The sequence below is a fragment of the Muntiacus reevesi genome, chromosome 3, assembly GCF_963930625.1.
Source record: "Muntiacus reevesi chromosome 3, mMunRee1.1, whole genome shotgun sequence".
In the NCBI taxonomy this organism is placed as follows: domain Eukaryota; kingdom Metazoa; phylum Chordata; class Mammalia; order Artiodactyla; family Cervidae; genus Muntiacus; species Muntiacus reevesi.
This window is the reverse complement of record NC_089251.1, coordinates 184,073,867-184,092,324: the sequence shown is the minus strand read 5'-3', so window position 1 is coordinate 184,092,324 and position 18,458 is coordinate 184,073,867. Positions and strand designations below refer to the sequence as shown.

Below are 18,458 nucleotides of genomic sequence, written 5' to 3'. Positions count from 1 at the left end.
ATTCATTATTACATTGAAGAGATGCAAAGTTATTGTCCGAGCTTTCAGAGCAATGGATTTTTGTTCAAGGACTGTCTAATATCAGCATTGTATTTGTCACTTGATTGCAACTAGCTCTAAGAAAGCTACTTGTTAATAGAGCGATGAGTCTTTAGGATAAAAACTTAGCTCACTTTTTGCATTTGTACTGAGATATGCAACCAAGTAAAGAATAAAGGAAATATTCTTGAATCAATTGTTTCTAGCTAAAGAGCATCTATTTCCCACCAAAGAAGAAACTAAGCTCTGGTTCTTTCTATTTAGCTGTCATTTTCCTCCTTTCTGATATAAACAGCTGTGATTCTTTCTGTAAGACATACAAGTAATTAAATTAGAATTTCACAGTGCTTTACATCTCTAGGGATATTTCTGAAATTATCACTCACAAAATAACTCAGAAGTAAAGCAAGACAGCATGAGACAAAAATTAGTGCTGAATCACTCTGTTGATTTTATCTGGAGATGGGGAAACCCTCTCCAATTCACACAATTTATTTGTATATAATTTTATTGTAATAGGAAAGTCAGGATGAAAAATGTAAAAAGTCAAAATTCTAGCTATCTCCTTTCAGTCCTTTTACTATGTACATATTCTTCCAAAAACAAGAATCATGATATTTTAATAACCTGTTTTTTAAATTTTCATATGATATCATGATGCATGTTACTATTAAATATTTATTTAAAACCACAATCGTCCTTTGGGCTTATACTCAAAAGAAGTGAAAACAGAGGATTCAAATAGATATTTCTACACCCATGTTCGTAGTAATATTTATTCATAATAGCTAAAAGGTGGAAACAAACACAAATGTCCACTGACAGCTGAATGGGTAAAGATGATGTACATAAAATGGAACATTATTCAGCCTTTAGAATGGAGATTCAGACACATGCTACAACATGAAGGTGAAAGTTGCTCAGTTGTGTCCAGCTCTGCAACCCCATGGACTATACAGTCCATGGAATTCTCCAGGCCAGAATACTGGAGTGGGTAGCCTTTCCTTGCTCCAGGGGATCTTCCCAATCCAGGGACTGAACCCAGGTCTTCTGCATTTCAGGCAGATTCTTTATCAGCTGAGCCACAAGGAAAGCCCAAGAATACTGGAGTGGGTAGCCTATCCCTTCTCCAGCAGATCTTCCCAACCCAGGAATAGAACCGGGGTCTCCTGCATTGCAGGCAGATTCTTTACCAACTGAGCTATGAGGGCTGCCCCATTGCTACAACCTGGATAAGCTTTAAGAACGTCATTCTAAGTGAAATAAGCCATTCACAAAAAAGATATATACTGTATGATTCCACTTATATGAGATACCTAGGGTAATCAAATTCATAGAGACAGAAAGTGGAATAGTGGTTGCCAGGAGCTGGGGGGAAAGGGGAATCCAAAATTGTTTAATGGGTATAGAGTTTGAGTTTTGAGAGGGAGGAGTTTGTGGGGCGGGTAGTGGTGATGGAAGCACAGCATTGTGAATGTACTTAATGCCACTGAATCATACCTTCAAAAATGGTTAAAATGGTAAGCTTTATTTATGTATATTGCTACCATCAAACCTCCACACACACACCTTTGAATGGATGATATCCCATCATTTGAGGGTATCCTTCCATTTAACGCCCTCCCGACTGTTGGACACTTAGGTTTCTCCCGGTTTTTCATTACCATAAAATTTACTGCAGTGAGCACTGTAAACATATCTTTATTTCCATATCTGTTATTTCTTTTGGACAGTTTACAAAGGATGTAACTGAACTAAAGAACATGAATTATTTCAAGGTTCTTGATACATCATGCCAAACTGCTTTCCAGAAAGGTCTTACCAGTTCACATTCCCAAGAGCAGCTTAAGAGAGAGATTTTTACCTTGCACTCATGCCAAAATAGTCTCATCATTTTTCATTTTTGCTAACTGATAATAACAAGAGAGCACAGCTCAGGATTTTAATGGGCACTTATCTGATTGCTCCTGAGAGTGAATAGTTTTCAAATGTTTATGACCAATCTAAATGTATCCTTCTAATAACTGTCAATTCTCTTAAATTAAAATGCAAAACCCATACTCTTAAGAACTCTAGGAAGACAGGAAGAGATACATTTGGGAAAGTTCTGAAGAGGAGGTAAGGCCAAGGGTTTAAACTTAATTTTTAAGGATATGAAGAACAGTAAACATTTAGGAAGAAGGAACTGGCAGTAAAATCCAGGGAAAGTCTAAATATTTAATTAAAAAAGAATAGTCATATTACCAATTACGGGTTAGCTATTCAATAAAATGGATCCATTAAGTGAAATTTCCAGAGACAGAGAACTCTGCACTGTTGAAAAACTCCCCAAGCAGTTCTGATAGTCAGCTAGATTTGGAAATAACTGCTTTGGTTCACCAAGCAAAATCACTACTGTTCTTCCAAATGCTCCTTCCATTTCATCATAATGCCTGGCAAACATCCAGTTCTCGTTCTCACTCAACCCTCTGACAACTTGGTTACAGAGAGCAAGCCTTAGTTTCTCTCCTGAGGTGCTTATTACCTGTAAAACACAATTAGGAAATCTCCCAGTGACTTGTTAAATATTACCATTCTTGGATTTCGATTTGGTCATGCCACAATCTGCCATCTGTTGAATGGCGTGTTAAATCAAGGTCAAGGCATGAGACCAGTGTACCAGGTTGCTTGTTTACAAAGCAAGTAAGAGACCCAAGTCTCCAGGTCATCTTGGAATTGCTGGTTCCTTAAGAGCCCGCTACCCCTGGACATCAATGAGCTGGGTGTCATGCTGAGTTATTAAGAACTCTTCAGGTTTTGTGTTCTGAGGATAAAAATCATCCAAATTTGGGAAATTCAATTAATAGATACAACCAAGGACTAAACGAAAATGATGTCAGTGGAATAACAGTGAGATCAAACTTGGGGGGTTAGGAGGGTAGTGGAAATAGAGATAACATGAAGAAAGATATCTCGAAGCCAAGATAAAGAAAAGAGGGCAAATCTGGCAAATGGAAAATAGACATTGGTCTTTATTTGTATGTCAGTTGGTTTGTTACATAACTCTTCCTAAGTAAAGCCAACTCCATTATTAATGTACAAACTAAACAGTTATTAGGCACGATCACTGTTTGAATAGCACTGTCACTGACGTAAAACAAAATCAGTTGATAAGGCAAAGCTGTCTGTTCTTTCCCAAGCTACTATGGGAAAATGAACACATATATGCTAAAAACAGACTTAATGCTTTTAGCTTCCTAGCTATGGATTTTTTTGGCATTGTAACAGGGGAGACCTGATTGTTAATATAGAACAGCACCCAATTTCCTCTCAAAGTTCTAAAAATGACTTCTACCTCCCCTTAAGAATGACAATACCATCATCTCTAAAACCAAGTATGATTTCAAGCAATCACTACCTATCCCAGGTGACTCCACGATAGCTATGGTATATGAAATTCTATCAAGTCCTATGTAAAAAATACACACACTCTCTTTCCCTCATCTGCTAAAATGGTCAGCTAGATTCAGAAAGAAGAGAAAGAAAACTCAGCAATATTTTAGGGACAAGGAATCTAATCAGTATCCATTAATTAAGTCTATATCTACTTTGAACATAAGTATAACATTATATGCAGAAATAAAAAATATCTTCACATATTATATACTAAGGATATAACTCTAAGGGTTTACTAAATTCCAAGGCTTGAACATATGTTGCTTCATTTAATCCCTCAGAGGATCTATTCCTCCTAAAATGATGAGTCTAAACCATCTGTAATCAAACCATCTACCTTGCTAGTGATTTGTGTAGCATTGGGCTGATGATGAAATACTGGAAGCATAAAGAAATGTAAGGAATGTGTGAGATAGGTTTTTTTATGAGTATTTTCTTAGTCCTAAGAGAAAGATACAGAAAGAGATGGCCTCCTTTTCTCTCATCTTAGATCTCGGCATAGCTAAGTTAGATTGATATCTGAAATGGCCCAAAGGTACCTTGTAACTAACTCTAAGAAAGCCAGACTGAGGGCAGTAACCCACAACAATAACAAGGAAACAGATCCGGCTGACTTTTAAGCTGCTGACTCAACTACCAGACCCAGCCCTATTTCTGAACTTCATCTTTTAGAAGTTACATTTTCTTCCTGCTTAAGCCCACTGAAGTAAGCTACTTTTTGGATACTAAGAGCATTCTAATTCATCCAGGTAGGTATTATCCTTGTTTTTCAAATAAGAAAACTGAATTTCTTAAAGGTTAAGTCATTTGCCTAAGATACACTGTTTCCAAGTATTTAGTCAACATGTATTCCATGTGGTCTCTCACAAGTCTAGGCCTCTTCAATAAAACAGTACAGATATTCCTAGAAATGCCTGTTCCTGGAAATTCCAGGAAAGAGAGGCTAGAGTGTAGTAAAAAACAACACTGGATCTGAAAAAAATTAGATTTGAAATTTTATTAACCATAAAACATCATGAATTCACTTAAGTTCTTTGAGCTTCATTTGCCTTAGTTGTAAAATGGGAAGAAAAATACCAGCTTTGCCCACTTTACAAGGTGCTTATAAGCTAATCGCTAATAACATATACAAAAACCTTGTGTGAACTCTAAAATTTAAGGAACTGATTATTATTTCTACCCACTGAACAAATACTGTATATATCAAAATGTTCTCAGTAAGTCATGCTGCATATGATTTCAGCATAACTACTTTGTGGTTATTATTTTTTTTTTTAGATTAGGTTTAAAAAGAAGTTGTAGAGATAAATTTGGCAGTGAACTTCCCATGGCCCTCCAAGTCATGGTCCATAATATTGCCTTGGGTCATTTCAGTTCAGTCTGTCACTTCAGAAACTCTGTGGGTTTTGTCTTTTGTGGGTTTTTTTTTTTTTTTTTTTAAGATGTAAGTCTAGGTTCTTGAGTCACAATATTTCCTTTGAAAGCTGGCTCTCCTCCCAGCTGTGCTCTCTCACATTCCTCTTTATCCCATAACAGCCCCTAAAATTCCCCAAGCAGCACTTATGACAGGTACCATTGCTGTTTGCTTTAACTTATATTTAAGTTTATATGGACCAGCTATGATGAGAGGCTTTTATTTATTTATTTTTTTTATTTTTCAGTGGGTTTTGTCATACATTGATATGAATCGGCCATGGAGTTACACGTATTCCCCATCCCGATCCCCCCTTGATGAAAGGCTTTTAATAACTGGAAGTCAAACTCCAAAAAATGCATTTTTCATAATTTGGATTATAGAAACTTACATAAAGAAAAGAATAGCGTTATAGCCATCTGTAAGAGCTTCAATGATCAAAAACAACTAAGGAAATGACAATGAATTTTACACTTAAATCAGCAGAATGTGTTCTTTCAAACCCTTCGCCCTATGTCCCAGATAAGATTCAGTATGCAAAGTTTGTTCTACAACATACTACAATTCTGCAAATTTTAAAAATCTAAACCATAAACTTCTTTCTTGTTTTGTATTTTCATCTTCTCAGTCCCAAGTAAACCTCTCAGAAAACAGACCTGCATTACAGTCTCCCTTAAAGCAAAAAAGTGCCCTGGGATAGCGCTCATACCAAATATTCCAATGAAAGCGCAAGAATAGTGTCTGACTTTCTCCCTTGCTGTAAGTCAGAACAGTAAACTCATGAAAGATGTTAAAAGAGGGAACTTTGAGACTTCGATGCGCCATTGTAAACACAACGGCATGGGGCTGTTTTACCATCGAGTTGAAATTCTTATTCCCAAACATTTCATGCTTAGTAAACGACTATCCATTCAAGCCAGCAGAAAGTGATTCAGGCTGCGGGCTCGGAAAGAAGCTTTAGGGACACACTGCCTGCCACTCACTGCTATCCCACCCAGGCACCTGACAAGTAAGAGCCCAGAGAATTTTGGCTCAAAAGGGGTAAAAAATAAATAAAGAAAGAAAGAAATAAATAAGACAGCTGAAAAACTCTCTGGAACCCAGGACTCAGGAAACGCAAAACCTGGAGTAAGCCTGGCCAGCAGCCTAATAACCTCAGCAACACAACTCTTGAGTCGGCACCTTGACAACGCACTTTTATTTCAGCTGTGACATAACAAGAGATTACAGATGATTCCAACACACCATCGCAAATGAGTGGGAGTGGGTTGGATGGAAACACTAAGAAATACTGAAGTGGCTTTACAAGTGTGAAGGCATGAAAAACACTATTAAAATGGGGGGAGGGGGGCGGAAATCTTCATAATGACCCTTACAACAAACGGATATAATGACAATATGACAATAATGGCAGGTTATAGACCTGTAATCTACAGTAGAAGTGACATTCTTAAATTACTCAATATGTCAGTGGGCGATACACCCAGATCAACTCCTGAGGCTCCTCCCATGAAAAGGCTTTGAGTTCTAACAGCTTTCCCTGTTCTTACTAGAAAATCAACCAACAGCTTAAAATGAAATCATACAAAGACCGACAACTTCAATTTGACTTGAAGACTTAAAAGACAAAGCTCTTTTGAGAGCTAGTTAATGTTCTTCAGTTTAATAGCAACCATAGAAAAGGAATCAGAATTGGGAAGTATGGAAAGACAGAACAAAAACACAACCAGAAAAAAAACTGTGTTCCTTTTGACTGAACTTTATGTGACCTTGAAAGCTCTCAGTAGTCTAAATTGTTTGGTTTTGCAAACGGGGAAACACTTCTATTCCTGTGCATGAGGCACATGAACTTCATAAAAGATGTTTTCCATTTTAATTCACTGACCATGAAAATCAGACTTCCAAAGATTATCTATGCATTTCATTATCACCATTAAATCAAAGCATTTATACCAGCACAATGCATCTAAATATCAGATTCTAATGTTCCTACAATTAAGATTCTTCTTAAAGATTAAAGAAATCTTCTGTCTTCTTAAAGAAGAATTTATTCTTAAAGAAATCTTCTGATAATAAAAATGGTTGTATAGTTACATTTCTCTTTTATGACAGCAGGGGGAAAAAAACTGGTTAAGGGAAACAGTAAAACTTTCTGTTGATTGCAATAAAAATTTATAATTCAAATTTAAAAGTCAAAACCAAATCTGTCCATGAAAATCCAGAAAGTCACTGTCCCCAAATTTTCTTCCCTGGTTATAATCCATTATCCCAATTTCAGTCCCTTGCTAAGCTGGTAGGAAGACACAAGATTTTGAAATGTTAAGATTTCTGTTTCACAACTTAAAAAATGTTACGGCCATTACTAAGGAACGCCTGAACTAAGTCAATTGCCCTTTTTTTAAACTGAGGTATAGTTGATTTACAATGTTGTGTTAATTTCTGCTGTATAGCAAAGCGACTCAGTTATACAAATATACATATTCTTTTCTACTATGATTTATCATAGGCTATCGAATATAGTTCTCTGGGCTACATAGTAGGACCTTGTTTATCCATCCCACATAAAATAGCTTACATCTGCTTATCCCACCCTCCACATCCATCCCTTCCCCAGGCCCTCCCCCGGGGCAACCGCAAGTTAGCTCTCCAAGTGAGTCTGTTTCTGTTTTGGAAATAGGTTGATTTGTGTCATACTTTAGATTCCACATATAAGTGATATTATACAGTATTTGTCTCTTTCTGTAAGTCAACCTTCTTTAATTTTTTTTTTTAGAATCAAAGACTATTTGGGGAACATTTCAGAAACTAAAACATACAGAAGAATAATATAAGCAACATTTTCTACCCACATACCCACCACTCAGCTTAAGAAATAAAATGTATTAAATATTCTTGCAGCCGCATGTGAAATATTCCATGATCCCTTTTTATTCCTTCCCTACTGGTAACTATGATACTGAATTGGGGATTTATGATGTACATTCATGCATCTATACTTTTACTAGATGTGTATGACTGGTTTCAAATTTTCTATAAACAAAATCATACTCTGTGTATCCTTCTGCCATGTGTTTCTTTGCAGTATATTCCTGTTGACTGATGTTTTTATTGTGGATCACACTTTCCTATCTTCACAAATCTAGTACTTTCTGATGGGGTAGTAAGCATTTTGGATGATACATCATAGAGTTTGGATTCTGTTATCTTCCGCTTAAGAGTATTGAGTTTTGTTCTAACAGGCACCTAAATTATTGTCAGTTCACCTTGTTTTTGTGGAGTCTTGGTTTGGGGTTTTATTAAGGTGGTGCTTAATTGGTTTTCCTCTTCGTTTTAGTACCCTTCCTTAGTCCTTGGATGTGATTTTTTCATTATGAAGTCTTGGACCTGCTGGAGTTTCAGTGGAAAGCTCAAAGTGTTTATCAAGCCCCTCTAACTTGGTGAGATTCAAACCCCACCCTGTCTCTCCTACACTGCACGGCTGCTGAAATCTTGGTTCAGCTCTAGCCTTCTAGCTCCCATTTTCTGCTGGACTCCTTTGAGTTTTACCACATGTGTGCAAATGTCAGGGGTCAGCCAAGAATGGAAGGTGGCTTCTATGCATATTTTGGGCTCTCTCTGTGGCTCCTTCAAGTAAGGGATCTATCATTCCATTTGCAGGCACTAGTCAAAGCTATGGTTTTTCCAGTAGTCATGTATGAATGTGAGAGTTGGACTATAAAGAAAGCTGAGTGCCAAAGAATTGATGCTTTTGAACTGTGGTGTTGGAGAAGACTCTTAAGAGTCCCTTGAACTGCAAGGAGATCCAACCAGTCCATCCTAAAGGAAACCAGTCCTAAATATTCATTGGAAGGACTGATGCTGAAGCTGAAACTCCAATACTTTGGCCACCTCATGTGAACAGCTGACTCATTTGAAAAGACCCTGTTGCTGGGAAAGATTGAAGGCAGGAGAAGAAGGGGATGGACAGAGGATGAGATGGCTGGATGGCATCACCGACTCAATGGATATGACTCTGAGTAAACTTCGGGAGTTGGTGATGGACAGGGAGGCCTGGCGTGCTGCAGTCACAAAGAGTTGGACATGACTGAACAACTGAACTGATCTGAACTGGCAGCCTCAAACTAACTCCTTCAACCGGTAAGACTATGGTTTTCTTCTTGAGTTATATCTTCCTTAAGCCTGCAGATTTGAGAGCTCCCCCAAAGGAAAAAGCATATATACGTGGATCTTATCTAATGCAGTACTCCTCATTTAAGAATCAAAAACTCTCCAGCTTCTGACTATCTTTAGTCACTCTTTGGTGCTTTCAAACTTTTTAAAAAGTGTTTTCCCAATGTTTATAACTGTTATTGGCAGGAAGGTCAGTGCCACAGGAGCTACTCTTTCCCAAAGAGTTGATGAGCAGATGCAAATTTTAATGGGCTCTAGTTTCCGCAATATCTTATGGTTTATGGTATTTTTAAGCCGTCTTTAAGATAATTTTTCCCTTTCCAAGTCATAAATCCATTTTGTGTATTTTATTATAAAAGTTTTTCCAAATAAAATGTTTTGCTCTTTAATTCACTTGGATTTTATTTGTGTGTGTGTGGGTTAAACTAGGGATTCACTTTTATTTTTACAGGCAGGTAAACAAATTTTTCCAGTATCATTCCTAAAGAGTCCATTCTTTCCACTCTGGCTCATGAAGCATAGCTGCAAGTTGCTCAGTTGCATCCGACTCTTTGCAACCCTATGGACTGTAGCCTGGGAGCCTTCCCTGTTTATGGAATTCTCTAGGCAAAAAGTCTGGTGTGGGTAGCCATTCCCTTCTCCAGGGAATCTTCCCTCCCAGGGATGAAATCTGGTCTCCTGCCCTCATGAAGCATATCATACCATAAATCTAGTCACAGGCACACAAACTGATATGTCTCAGGCTCTGTTTTCAGTTTGTTTCTTCCAGGCTCTGTCTCCGGTTTCAGAGTTTTATTTCTTTACTTGTTTCAGTTTATTGGAGTATAATTACTGTACAATGTTGCTGTTAGTTTCTGCTGTAGGACAAAGTGAATCAGCTATTTATATACATATATCCCCTCCTTCTTGGAACTCTCTCCATTCTCCACCCCCATCCCACCCATCTAGGTCGCCACAGAGCACCAAGCTGAGTTCCTTGTGCTATAATATACATCAGGTTCCCACTGTGCTCAGTCATGTCCAACTCTTTGTGACCACATGGACTGCAGCACACCAGGCTCCTCTGTCCATGGGGATTCTCCAGGCAAGAATACTGCAGCAGGTTGCCATGTCCTCCTCCAGGGCTATCTATTTTACAGATGGTAGCGTTTATATGTCAATCCCAATCTCCCAATTTGTCTATGCTTGCACTCACACTGGGCTTCCCTGGTGACCCAGCTAGTAAAGAATCCACCTGCAAAGTGGGAGACATGGGTTCGAAATCTGGGTTGGGAAGATCCCCTGGAGAAGGGAAAGGCTATGCACTCCCGTATTCTGACCTGGAGAATTTCATGGATTGCACAGTCCATGGGGTCGCAAAGAGTAGGAGACAATTGAGTGACTTTCACGTCACTTACACTAATAATGTAATATCTTAATTGTTAACACCGTTACAGTACACCTAATTGGGAGAGCAAATCCCTCCACCTCATTCTCCAAAATAACTTTGCCCATTCTTGACCCTTTATTTTTTCAAACAAAGTTTAGAATCGATTTGTTGAATTTCATGAAAAGTCCTGCTGTAGAGAATTAACATCTTTAAATCAAGTCTTCTTGATTTATCAAGTCTTCTCATCCACATACTTGGTATATTTTTCCATTCATTCAGGTCTTATTTCATGTCTTTCTGTAAAATTTTATGAATTTTCCCCAACTATACTTTTATTGTATTATACTTATGTCTTTTAAAAATTCTATTTTCTTGAACCATTATCTTTTCCTCCAATTTACCCCAATTTACTCTGCCTTATTAAATGAATTTCATCAAAATTATTTGCTAAAGCTATAAATTCTAAGATTTATTTTATAATATACAATCTAAAGAGTGAAAACAATAATTTAATACTCATTTACAAATGATTTTTTTGTGTCATGGACTTACTAAATATCTTATCCTGTACACTTACCAAGAAGCTCCATGGTCTCTACTTTCAGTGTCCATGAAATTAGAGTCCAAAAACATATCTTTGTAGATTCGACCAACGAGGCAATACATATCTGAAGCAACCTGCCCTTCATTTTGCACCAGAGGAATCATGATGTCAAGAGCTTTTGCTCTATCTCCAGGGAGGTTTCTCCTAAGGTAGAGAAAGGGAACATCACTCTTTCTGTATAGACTACAGAAGCAGTTTAGGCCAATCATCTTTTTTAAAAGTCTGTTTAAAACACTGATTCACATTAATAAGTTTGGCAGGATAAAAACAACAGTTATGTTTTGAAAGTCTTCTGCAACTCTTTTTTAGCCTACTGCATGTCTAATCATCTAAAAAGGATTTATTCAGAGCTGGTTTTCTGCTGATGTGAAGATTTGTGCTTATCCATCCACAGTCATTCCAGTTTCCCTGCGGTTTCTCTTAAGCTGACAGAGTCAGATTAAGAATGCAGCCTGTGGCCGAGAATGGGACAGAGTCAAGGAATCCAAACAGGGGCAAAACCCTGATGCTATAGGTTTCAGTGGCTTTTGCTCCAAAACATTGAGCAAACTAATTCATAGACAATACCAATAAAGCAACCTGAGTTGACCAATCAATCACCTAAGGAAGCTGCTTTATGTAGTTCATTTTAAAACTGATGAGTACATACAGACTGTTCTCAAAGATAAAAATTCTCTTTAAGAGTTATTTATTGAACCTTGAAAACATTTACGCTAAATGAAAGAAGCCAGTCACAAAAAGACTATATATTGTACAATCTCATTGCATGAAACATCCAGAATAGGCAAATCTATGGAGACAGAATGAGATCTGTGGTTGCCTAGGTCTGGATTTGGAAGGAATGGGAGAGTGTCCTACCCCCGTTGGAGCAGGACTGGGTGTGGGTGGTTTTGGGAAAGGTAATATAAATACTTTAAAACTCATGGTATTGATGGTCACACAACTCTGTTAATACATTAAAATCCATTGCATTATACACTTTAAATAAAATTGTATGATGTATGAATTATATTTCAGTAAAACTGTTACATAAAAGAGTTATTTCTATTCTCAATTACTATTTTAAATCTTTTTGTCCATGAAATTCCTTTTTACATTCTGTACTAAATGCCTTCAGTTTAGAATAATGCTCCATACAAATACATTTATCATTTCATTCTATTCTATCTTAGGAAAGACAGAGACAAAATATAGATAAAAGAAAATATAAGGGGCTCTTAGGGACTTTCATTTTTCATTTCAAAGTATAATATATTTCATTCCATCTTCCATTTCATCTTTCAAAAAAGGATTTATTTGAAAACCAGTTGGAAAAGATAATCTCTGGAGCTTTCATCTCTCTCTGCCAAATCTAAAGAAAACATGCTTAATAAATGGGGAGATAAAATTGACTTTCATGATCATATTGATAAAGGTAGCACATTGTAGAACTTAGGCAGAAGACTAAAGGAAAGACACAATATCTGGTTGAAGAGCATGCTGACTTTTCTTTGGAGACAAAGGCAGGAGAACTGAGTAAGGGAGAATACAAGAGCCAGAATTGGCTTGCTCTGGGTCTAAGCCTGTGTTATGACATAACTACGAGCCTTGAAGAAAAGTCACTCAAGCACGTTAGTTTCCTCATTGGTAAAATAATTAAGACTTCACGGAAAATGAAAAATAGATGTGAGGCTCCCCTCTCTCTCTCTCTCTTTTTTATCATTCTCTTCAACTGTAGTGATTACATACATATCCAACTCTCTACCATAGAAGAGAACAGCAAAACTAAGTTCTGGAGAGTTTAGTGCTTTAGGCCTCTCTATGGCCAGGGTAGGGATGGTGACTCTGGGTAGAAAGTGGCATTAGGGTAGGTGTCAGTCATGATGCAGACAGAAAGCACAGAGGCAGGGCTGGAAGCATCACTGTTAGCCCTGATCCTAGAAAATTCATGGACACATGACCTAAAATGTGGTCCACAGAATTTTGATTATATTAATAATCAGGTATATTCAGAACAATCTCAGTGAACATCTTCTCTGATTAGGAATATGTTCCCCTAGATATAACTATCCCTAATCTAGTTAATTTTCATATAAATAACCACTTGGCGTTCAGTCTATTTAAAGACAATATCACATCCATGTAATTTAAAAAATCCCCCAAATATATTTAAATAGAAAGTACAAACTTTGACAGAGAACCAAAAGAATTTTAAGAATTTAGATATGTAAACATTGAGGGTACTTCTTTTACTCACGAAAAGTGAGACAAAATCAGAATGAATGCTTCCTGTATTTTATATGGTTGAAGTAGAAATATTAACAATACATTATAATAGGAGTGGTTGCAAGGCTACATGAAAAACAAATCATGGAAAGAATATGCAGGTTAAAAAGTAATACATTAGGCACATTGTGGGGGGAACTTTTTCTTCTTACCTATTCAGTGCAAATGCATAATGAAACTTCACATGGTGATGGGAGGCCAAATCAAACGTTGGAAGCTTTTCTAAAGTCTCTACCAGCTTCACAATAGAATCATAGTCCTTTCAAACAGGAGAAGAATAACATAGAATTAAATCTTTGGGAGAAAGTCCTGATAATGAAATGCCTTTAAACAACCAGATGCCTGAAACCAAGAAGGGTATTAAAAAGGAACTGGAACCCATGAAATACCTCAAAGAATCTAGAACCAAGAAGAAACTGTTTGTTCATTTGCTTGCCTGAATAAGGGTTTTAGATTATATAGATAAAACACTGGAAATATTGAAATACCATCTCTGACCTACAAAACAATAAACTCTCTAGCATGGTAATACTACATTTTCTCAGTACAGGTGGTTTACTTCTCCCTGGAGCTAGATTCCTTGTATGCAGGATGTTGTCAATTACTTTCAGGGAGACAATTTCCAAGATATCAAGAACATGGAGCAACCGATAGAACTTTTGTTATAAATAACAAAAATACTTGGTTTCAACACTAGAAGGCTCTCCAGTCATGGGATCTTAAGTGCCACACATCTCCCTGTATGTGAATCTCTGTTATCCACATGAAGCTTTACTCGAGCTTTGAACGGGTAGGAATAGGAAACCACAAGTCACTTAAATTTTACTGTAAAAATCCAACAGCAAATCCCCAACTCAGAGAGGATTTCATTCTTCTTGTGTGTGTTGTATTAAGCTGCTTCAGTCATGTACAACTCTGCCACCCCATGGACTGTAGACCGCCAGGCTCCTCTGTCAATGGGATTCTCCAGGCAAGAATCCTGGAGTGAGTTGCCATTTCCTCTTCCAGGGGATCTTTCTGACCAAAGGATTGAACCCACGTCTCTTATGTCTCCTACATGCGCAGGTGGCTTCTCTACCACTAGCCCCATGATTCTTCTTAGCGTAATTTAAAAAATTTTAAGACTTCCTAATAAAATAATAAGTCATGTTTGTATTTTACATTACTTATTTTTAAAGTTATTTTTATAACTAATCAATTGCACATTTCTCACTTTTGGCTAGTTAGATCCAGCACTATCAATTCCAAGCAACACAATTCCAGGAGTAAGAGATATATCTGGAAAGCTCTAAAAATGTCTGTTCTTTGCTAAAACAAAGATTTCACTTAGTGACAGGCAGGTGTGCCTGAGGCTAGCAGAGCAGAACAGCCATCTGTGGATTAGTTATGCATGCAAATTTTTCTTTCTGTTCTTTTGCAGGAAAAAGGCAGCCCTTTACCATACAAGACTTTCATAATCACTGATGGTTAACTTATATGAGTCTGTTCCATTTATCATAAAATCTCTGGATGGAAAGCTTAGGAGAGTCAATAAAAAATTACATGTAGTAACATGAGTGACTTATTAGCTAACTGAAACTGGATATTAACACTCCCTTATTCCTCCAACATGATACACAACCAACACTTGATTTTGAGCATCTTCTCACCTGGATATCTCTATATGAAAGTAACAGATTTATGACAATATCTGCTGTCAAGACTTCAATATTATCCACTCGCTGTCGAATTCTTGCCAGTTCAGCTGCCAATTCTTTGCCAGTATATAAGTTACGAGCTTTCCTGATATCATTGAGTATAGACTCCCGGATATACTGGCTGGTGGAAAAACACACATTTTTAAGAGTCAATACTAGAAAGTATTTCAGTGAAAAGCAGTGACCTTGTAAGGAAATAAATGACACCTGCAGCATTCATACCTTTCAGACCATTAAGATGTACAGAACGAACACCTCATCTAGCTGATGTTATTAAAACGTTGGGGCATCCGAATATTTTACTCCAGGAAGAATGAAAGGTAAAGATACTCCATGTTAATGAGTTGCCCGAGAGCCTGCAGTATTCCAGTTAAAATGCTAAAACTTTATTTTTCATTTTCCGGTCTTGAGTAGAAATTGTTCTAAATAAATTAGGTGTGCCCATGATTCGAACATAATATAACATGTACCTTCTGATCCAGCATCATCATTTATCAGCATAAATGACTTCTCTTAACTAAAATATAATACTGCTTTCAACAATTTTTAGAGAGTTCTTGTCCTTACACTAAAAGTCCTTGGACATTTATTCAGATAATGTTTCTGTACTTACATGGAATATATATTTTAGCTCTAACATTACTATAACACAGATAGCAGTCTTTCTTTTTTCTGATTTCAAGTTGTTCTCCTCTGAATAAAATGGACAAAATTCAAAAGGTAGACTATGCTACACCTATTTTATCCACTTAAAGGGCACTATATATATATTTACCTAGTTCTTGACTGAGTATTATATGTAAGAAACATCTGATAAGGTGCACAAATACAGCAAGTCCCCTACATACGAATGAGTTCTGTTCTGAGAGTGCGTTCCTAAGTTCAATTTGTTCGTTAAGTCCAACAAAGTTAGCCTAGGTACCCAACGAACACAATCGGTCTATTAATGTACTTTAATAGATTTATGATACTTTTCACACAAATAATGTGTAAAAAATAAACATGAAAAATACAACATTTTTAACCTTACAGTACAGTACATTCGTATAGTACAAGAGCTGGCATACAGAGATTGGCATCAGGTAAAGAGGTAGGAAGAGTTACTGATGGGAGAAGAGAGAGAGGTGGGACATAGCAGAGCTGAAGGATCGTCAGCAAGAGGAAATGGAGAGCAAGCTGCAAGGGACAATGTACGCCACGTGTGCAAACCAACTTATGTGGCTGCACGTACAGACTCACGTTCACATCTTCAAACGTTCACAACGTGCAGGTTCGGATGTAGGGGACTTACATAAATGAAGCACTCAAACACTTCACTATCAGTACCAAATGGCACTATTAAACTTTACCTGGAACTTGCTTGCGCCACCTTCAAAAGCTGAATGAAACGATCCACAAGAGGTAAGCAGATGGGTCCCAGAAGCAGCTCAAAGTTCGGCTGCATAAGTTCAGTCAAGCCCTTCATGAAGCTGCTGTCACAGCAGTAGACCTTGTTATGCGGCGTTATCATGTAAGGAATAAATGTGTAGTTCCCAGTGCACATCTGCGGAAAAAGGAAGCACCAGGAGGTGGTGAGCTGACCTGCTGACCCCACACTAACGTCACCCCAAATCTGACTTTTAAATAGTAATCCTAAATGTGATGGGAAATAAAAAAAAAAAAACTTCATTTCCTGTCCATGACCTATGAAAATTTCCTCCAATTTCTCTAATTGCTTACTTCAAGTAATTCAAACTTACACATGATAAAAAAAATATGGCATGGCACAGTTTCTATCAATCCATTAAATATTTATCCATCATTCTCTTGGCTACAGTACTATGATACATGCTGTAGGTAAAACAAGGTAGTTTAAAACACAGCCCTCAGCCTTCAGAAAACTTGTCAGAGACACAGCATAAATACATGGAAATGATAAGAGCTAACATTTCAGGGCTGCCCACATAACACCGAAGTGTGAGCGATGCCAGAATAAGCTGATCCCCTCCAGGCTGCTCGATCGCAGTCATGGCTTTGCTAACATCTCAGTTACTAAATCGAGAGACCCTACATATTAAAAAGCAGAGACATCACTTGGCCAACAAAGGTCCATATAGTCAAAGCTATGGTTTTTCCAGTAATCATGTACCGATGTGAGAGCTGGACAACAAAAGAAGGCTGAATGCCAACCAAAGAATTGATGCTTTTGAACTGTGGTGCTGGAGAAGACTTGAGAGTCCTGTGGACAGGAAGGAGATCAAACCAGTCCATCCTAAAGGAGATCAACCCTGAATACTCATTGGAAGGACTGAAGGTGAAGCTCATATCCTTTGGCCACCTGATGCAAAGAGCCAACTCATTGGAAAAGACCCTGATGCTGGGAAAGACTGATGGCAGGAGAAGGGGGCGACAGAGGATGAGATGGTTGGATGATATCATCGACTCAATGGAGATAAGTTTGAGCAAACTCTGGGAGATAGTGAAGGAGAGGGAAGCCTGGCGTGCTGCAGTCCATGAGGTCAAAAAGAGTTGGATACAATCTTGCAGCTGAACAAGAGACCCTGAAGTTATCCTTGATGCTTCCATTTCCTCCACCTCCCACAAACTATCAACGTCCTGTCTATTCCACCTCCAAGATATATCTCCTATTTGTTCATTTCACTATCTTCTCTACTAGCACTGCAGACCATGCCACCATCATCCTGGCCTGAGCCATTGTAATTGGCTTTTACCTGGGCTCTGCTTCTCCTCTTGCCTATCAATCTGTTTTTTTCACCCAGCTGTCAAAGGGCTCTTTCAATAACATACATCAGATGACTTCTCTCAGCTGCTCAAGCCCCTCCCTTGCTCCTGGGATGAAGATAAAATAGATCACTGTCACCTACGAGGCCTTAACTATCCAAACCCTGCCTCTCTCTCTAGCCTCAGCCTGTATCCCTCTCCACTCACTCAGTACGACCTTCTATCTGTTCCTAATGATGCCAAGGGAGGGTGCACTAGTGTAAACACAAGTGGAACTAGGAAGAATAAAGGAGACATCGGCCTGGATGCCCCTGAGGAAGACAGCCTGACTGGAGCTTAGAGCTCAGGGAAGGGAAGTGAATACAAAGTCAAGGATTTCAGTCTCTGTTCCGGGCAGTGGGAATCCTGGAAGGATTCAGAGTAGGAAAGAAAACCTAACTAAAGCTGTGCATTTTGACAGTCTGGGCAGAAAACAGAATGCACTGAGAGAGAAAGAAATGACATTTAAGGAAATTAGGTGGGAAGTTACAAAGCAAGACCAGATCACAAAAGTGGATGCATGCACTTGATGTTAAGAAGAAAGAATCACTGAGACCAGCCAACTGGTTACAGATATTGAAAGAGAGGAAGAAGAAGGCATTGAAGGCCACTCCATAGTTGTAAATGGGGCTCCTTAAAGGAGAATGGGATCCTTAACAAAAAGCAAGAATTCAGAAGCAGAACCAGACTTAATAATATTTATGA

General features: G+C 37.9%; 1 protein-coding gene across 1 annotated transcript in view; it reads right to left on the bottom strand.

Annotated features, from left to right (window-relative positions):
* MAP3K5 (mitogen-activated protein kinase kinase kinase 5) overlaps positions 1-18,458 on the bottom strand; it is a 213,220-nt gene that overhangs the window by 115,160 nt on the left and 79,602 nt on the right. Inside the window, exons 4-7 of the mRNA XM_065931283.1 lie at positions 16,343-16,536; positions 14,946-15,114; positions 13,449-13,555; positions 11,005-11,175 (exon numbers count right to left, since the gene is read on the bottom strand). Coding sequence (XP_065787355.1) covers positions 11,005-11,175; positions 13,449-13,555; positions 14,946-15,114; positions 16,343-16,536 — 641 coding nt within the window. The remainder of the gene's footprint in view (positions 1-11,004; positions 11,176-13,448; positions 13,556-14,945; positions 15,115-16,342; positions 16,537-18,458) is intronic.